Below are 6,629 nucleotides of genomic sequence, written 5' to 3'. Positions count from 1 at the left end.
AAGCAGAAGTTGTCTGGGAAAGACACAGGGACACTGGCATTCAGATGGGTTACATAAGGTGTATTAATAGAGCAGCAGTGGGGTTGTGTGAGCACCTGTTCTCTCACTGTTAAATCCTCTCAGAGTAGAAAAAAAACATCATGAATTGAAGTTTACAGAAGTCTATATCACATAGACAGCTGCTGCAAGAACTAGAGTACAAATAGAGGCACAAGTAATTGAAATAAAAACTTTCAGATCACATGACATTATGCGGTGTGTATTATCTGCACTGTATTAGACCTCCACTGAATTAACTTTCAACAAATACTGTGTACCATGGTTCAGTATTTGATATTTAACATGGCATATGGGCCATTCTACAGAATTAGTGCAAACTGCTGCCCCACAACTGAAAAACACATTAAAAAGGCATTTTTTCCTTTTATTATCAATTAAAACCCACAATAATATTTAAAATATCAGTAAGCTTAATATATGTAAAATCATAGTTTAAAAAGTACTTTCAATTGGGAGGTGGCTGTCCCAAACCCTAACCCCTAAATTTTCAATAATTAAAATGATATCTAAATGTTTTTTTTTGCCTTTTAATTCACTGTTGTTTTTAATAATATCTTTTTTTTTCTTTGTAAATTATGAAAAGTGTCCCGCATTTTCACGTCACTACCAAAACAGTGTATGTTTTAGTAATTTTAAGGTAAATGTGTTCAAAAGTATGAAAAATCTGTGTAACTGTGTGTTAGAACGTCACTACTGAACACCATTTTTCTATGATTTCTATGACACACTTTTTTTAGTTATTCCATAACATTTAGTTTTTATGTGTACAACTCTTCAGAACTGCGCTAGCTAACCATGTGCTGATTGGCATCTGAGCTTGGTTCAAAAGTATCTAAAATTGTCTCTACTGAAACAGTCATGACCAAAACATTTGGTGAAGTTTCGGTAGTGACGTCATTGTTTTTTGGGTGTTATCCATTAAAATTGTTTTTACCGTAACAGTCACGACTGAAACATGTCATCATTGTTTCGGTAGTGACAAAAGGGAACACATAATCCTTTATTTGGGGGAAATAAACAAAATTTTAGTACAGGTATGAACTTTTTTAGTTTTTTATTAGGTTTTATTAGTGTTTTAGTATGTGGGTTACAGTTCTGTAATGTGAATGTGGTCACTATCGCTACCGAAAATGTGCAGTCATGTCGGAAACGTGATGTTTTGTCAAAAAAGAAGTATACTGATTTATCAACTAAGATGTTATGATGGTGTTTGGTTCAATGTATATTCAGACTAATGAATCCTTAAGTTTGAAATCAGTATGACAAAAAAAAAAATCAAAATGTAACAAATCTCATAAATCACACTTGAAATGTTGTTAAAATTTTAATTGTTATCGATTTACCTCTGAAAACCTTTGTGAAATGATTCTGCAGGAAACAATTGAGTTTGATATTCTGATCAAAGTCCTAAATTGTCAAGGTTTACAGATTATTTATTCTGTTCCTGGTCAGAGTTCAGGTCAACTAAATGTCAGTTACGATCCTTTTGGTATTTATAGAGCGCTGCTGATTTATTATTAGTATACACAGTGTTTGTAATGATATGGGTAACTGAGTAGAGATACTTCCTTGTGTTTAATATATTACCATCTATATTACTCTCAAGTGTACGGCCTGTCAAGATTTCATAGCCCGTGTGAAACTAGACCATTACGTTTCTGTTGGAATTGAGTTGTAGTCTATGGCACTTGCATTTGATTTGTAAATTCTCTACAAGGCTTTGCATGTGGTAAAATGTTTTAATGGGCAGAGTGAACCGATGATAGTAAGCTTTAATGCTGCAATAATGCAACCGGTTTTCTGAGTGACCTGTTCATGTGTCACTAACCCAGTTGAGGTCAGTGGTATTATAGTGTCTTATGTAAGACAAGATCCTTCAAAGTACTTCTTGGACCTCAGAGGCTCCAGGCGATAGGATAGAGAAACATGTGACGAATGGACATGGATTAAGGAGAAAAGACATGATAAATATGGTCCATATGAGACTCATACAATATATTTAAAAAGTTCTGAAGCTGTATAAAAAATCATGATAAAAGTTTACATGTAGCCTTGTGTTTAATCATTTTATTTGAGGCCGGTAGGATGGATGAGATTATTTCTCTTGTCTTTGTCTTTGCTGTGCACATGGCATGCATGTGGGACTGTTTAACATTAATTATTACATTGGTTCTCTGTGTTGGCATCAATTTACGTTATTTCTAGTACCAGCGTCCCGATCAGCTCTTGTTCTTCAATCGACTAGAGATCTCCCTGACTTAGCATTTGATGGATTTGTTGGCTCCATTTAACGGTGTTCACACGGGGCGCAAGCGTCAACGCTTCCCATTGACTTTGAATGGGTGACGTCAAGCTTTGCCGAAAGGAATTGTGGATCCGTCGGCGGCGCTTCACTCGCGTTGCTCGCGGCAGAAGTTGAGAAATTTTCAACTTCTGCCGCGAGCAACGCCAGTGAAGCGCCGCGGCAGCCAATCAGATCGCTCTATGCAAATACAGTGGCCAGGCGGCAGCCAATCACGTTCATCCTGTTCAAGAGCAGCATTTCATTGGCTGACGCTGCTATGACCATAAACGTCAGCCACGCCTTCCGTTAAGCGTTGACACTTACGCCCCGTGTGAACACACCGTGAGGATGTTGCCAAGCGAATTTCAAATAGGAATCGCCTACATTGGGGTGATTATTGGATTTTAGACTTAAAAGTGTTCAGCCGTATGCCTGAACATGAGCTAATGGGGCTCAGTGGAGCACAAAGTACCAGAGGTCAGAAGTTCAGGAGTTTTTGCTCGGCTGAACATTTTTATTTTTATATTTATAAACGAGACTAAGTATGTTTGACAGTAGAGTCAATGCCAGGAGTATCAGTAACAGTGGTGGATTTTGTAGCATTTTATGTATATACATTTTTTTTTTTTCCTGGAGCACTCCATGCTGGACATTTTCTGTCTGTATGATTGCAGCAGTTGTGCTGAGTAGTGGTAATATTTTGACATAGCAGCAAAATGTGTAAATAATATTTATAGCACTCTCTGAGTAATCTTTGAGGACCACATCACACCTCTTTTTATCTCCTTGCACTGGCTATACCGGTTGCAGCTCGCATCAAGTTCAAGACATTGATGCCTGCATATAGAACAGCCACAAGCTCCGCACCATCCTACTTCCTCTCACTCGTATGAGTCTACATCCCCTCTAGAAGCCTGAGGTCAGTAAGTGAGCAACGCCTCATGGTACCATCACAGAGAGGCACAAAATCACTGTTCCTGGTTGGTGGAATGATCTTCCCACCCCCATCAGGAATGCCCAATCCCTGACCATTTTCAAGCGACAGCTGAAAATTCTCTTTCATCAACATTTGACTGCATCCTAATTAAAAAAAAAAACATCAGTATCAGTAGCCATGTGAATAAACTAACGCAAGGAAACCAAGGGTACAAAGGACACAGGCAAAAGCAACTATGGTCTTAAATTCCGTCATTACCAATAGAAATCACTGGAACTAATGACTTAGCTAACGATGCTTTTGGAAAACGCACCCCTGGTACAGTGAGGGAAAAAAATGATGTGATCCCCTGCTGATTTTGTATGTTTGCCCACTGACAAACAAACATCAGTCTATAATTTTAATGGTAGATTTTTTTGAACAGTGAGAGACAGAATCTATCTGCATTTTTAAAAAGTTATGAATTGATTAGCATTTTTAATTAGTGAAACAAGTATTTAACTGTTTGCAAAACATGACTTAGTACTTGGTGGCAAAACCCTTGTTGGCAATCACAGAGTCAGATTTCTTGTAGTTGGTCACCAGGTTTGCACACATCTCAGGATGGATTTTGTCCCACTCCTCTTTGCAGATCCTCTCCAAGTCATTAAGGTTTTGAGGCTGACGTTTGGCAACTCGAACCTTCAGCTTCCTCCACAGATTTTCTATGAGATTAGGATCTGGAGACTGGCTGGGCCACTCCAGGACCTTAATGTGCTTCTTCTTGAGCCACTCCTTTGCTGCCTTGGCCATGTGTTTTGGGTCATTGTCATGCTGGAATACCCATTCACGACCCATTTTCAATGCCCTGGCCCTGACGGTAAATGGCCCTGTCCATCATCCCTTTGATGAGGTGCAGTTGTCCTGTCCCTTTAGCAGAAAAACACATCTAAAGCATAATGTTTCCACCTCCATGTTTAACGGTGGGGATGGTGTTCTTAGGGTCATAGGCAGCATTCCTTCTCCTCCAAATATGGCAAGTTGGGTTGATTCCAAAGAGTTTGATTATGGTTCTCATTTGACCACAACACTTTCACCCAGTTCTCCTTCCAATCGTTCAGATGTTCATTGGCAAACTTCAGATGGGCCTGTACATGTGCTTTCTTGAGCAGGGGGACCGATGCAGATGATGCAGACGATGCAGGATTTCAGTCCTTTACGGCATAGTGTGTTACCAATTGTTTTCTTGGTGACTATGGGCCCAGCTGCATTGAGATCATTGACAAGATCCTTCTGTGTAGTTCTGGGCTGATTCCTCACTGTTCTCATGATCACTGAAACTCCACAAGGTGAGATCTTGCATGAAGCCCCAGACCAAGGGAGATTTATTTTGAGTTATTTTGTGTTTCTTCCATTTGCAAATAATCGCAACAACTGTCGTCACCTTCTCACCAAGTGATGGTCTTGTAGCCCATTCCAGCCTTGTGTGGGTCTACAATCCTGACATCCTTGGACAGCTCTTTGGTCTTAGCCATGGTGGAGAGTTTAAAATCTACTTCATTGATTACTTCGGTGGACAGGTGTTTGTAAACAGGTAACAAGGGGAGGATCAAATAAATTTTTCCCTCACTGTAGGTGCCACTTGGCGCCATAAACAATTACTCCTGAACTGGAGGGAGGAGAAGCCAGGATCTCCAGGAGAAGAAGTCCAATGAGCTGCTGGTGGAAAGTACAAGGCGGCACTGATGTGGTCACAGAGCGGTCTGAAGTTAAATGGTTTGCGCAGACATAAACGTATTTAGGTAGGTTTTGATTACCTTGAAAAATAAAAGTAATTCTCAGTGGCTCAGATGTTGGGAGAAAATGAAAACTCTTATTGCTTACGAGGCATTGTTGATGTTACGGCTGCTTAAGCAGGGAGAAAATGAAGGACAGCGTACAACCAAATACAACTCGCTGAGAGAGTAAACTATGGCATTGCAGAACTGTCAGTCAGCCGTCGTGGGAAGGGCCTAAGCAATGTGATGTCACATTGCTTAGAGAATCAAAATGGCAGTGAGACTGGTTTGGTTTAATGGGGATTAAAAAAATAAGGAGTTGGTGGTTTTTTATCATTGTAGGGTGGAAGTGTTCACACACTGCTAACACATTTATGTCCAAACGTAATGGGTACACCTGGTTACTTTATTTATCATGACTTTAACAAATGCACTAAATGTGGCATATCAAGGTGCAATATTGTATCTGGTTACTAATCACTACTGCCACTTCAATTTGTGCAATTTGTGCTTTTTGTATATATGTGCTTTTATTCTCTAAAACTAGGAAGGTGCGTTTATAATAGAGTAAATAGAGTGAAAAAAAGATGCAAAAAACATCTGCTAGTGGTAGAATATTTTGTTTCTGAGCTCCCCAGCTGTGGAATAGCCTCCCTTCTTACTCCAGGGGAGTTCATCCCGATTGCTGGAATTAGACACACTCCCAAGTGTATATTACAACATTCCTGTCAACTCAAGCATTCAGCTAGCTCAGTGCATGTATATACACTCAAACATAATTGGACTAAACTAGGTATCAAAAATATTAGTTTTGGTGAAATAAGATGCAGATGTTGTTGACCCAACTACTGCATGCATGAGCGTTCTCTATAGCAACACTGTCCATGTTTAAACATGAATGTGATTTAATATTAATTTAAATGTGTTTAATTGCTATTTAATCAGCTAAATTTGGTGCAGTTGAAAAAATTTGTTATGTTATCATGTTCCAGTAAGAGCATCAGTCTTTATTGAAATTAAAGGCAAAATGTTAATTTGAAGGAAGTGTCCAGATACTTTTGATCATGTAGTATTGTGTAAATGCATAACATCTCTTTTTTGTTTTGCTTTGTTTTTCTCTGCATTGCATTTTGATTGTTTTGTTTTTGTTCTGTCATGTTTTGTTTGTTGTTTGTTTTGTTTTGCTCAACTTTGCAACTTTGTTTTATTTAGTTACAGTTGAGGTCAAAAGTTTACATTCCCCTTTCAGAATCTGCAAAATGTTAATTATGTTACCAAAATAAGAGGGATCATACAAAATGCATGTTATTGTTTATTTAGTACTGACCTGAATAAGATATTTCACGTAAAAGATGTTTACATATAGTCCACAAGAGAAAATAATAGTTTCATTTATAAAAATGATCCCCTATCAAAAGTTCACGTCCCCTTGTTTCTTAATACTGTGTTCTTACCTGAATGGTCCACAGCTGTGTGTTTTTGGTTTACTGATAGTTGTTCATGAGTCCCTTGTTTGTCCTGAACAGTTAAACTGCCTGCTGTTCTTCAGTAAAATCTTTTAGCTCCCACAAATTCTTTGATTTCAAGCATT

The 6,629-nt window shown here is 38.6% G+C and overlaps 1 protein-coding gene across 1 annotated transcript in view; it reads right to left on the bottom strand.

Annotated features, from left to right (window-relative positions):
• LOC141348419 (venom phosphodiesterase 2-like) overlaps positions 1–5,715 on the bottom strand; it is a 44,409-nt gene extending 38,694 nt beyond the window's left edge. The window contains exon 1 of the mRNA XM_073852730.1: positions 5,701–5,715. Coding sequence (XP_073708831.1) covers positions 5,701–5,715 — 15 coding nt within the window. The remainder of the gene's footprint in view (positions 1–5,700) is intronic.
• Between the last annotated feature and the right edge of the window lie 914 nt (positions 5,716–6,629).

This window comes from Garra rufa, chromosome 13 (genome assembly GCF_049309525.1).
Source record: "Garra rufa chromosome 13, GarRuf1.0, whole genome shotgun sequence".
Classification (NCBI taxonomy): Eukaryota; Metazoa; Chordata; class Actinopteri; order Cypriniformes; family Cyprinidae; genus Garra; species Garra rufa.
Note: the sequence above shows the minus strand (reverse complement) of the source record. Positions and strands in the feature narration are given on the sequence as shown.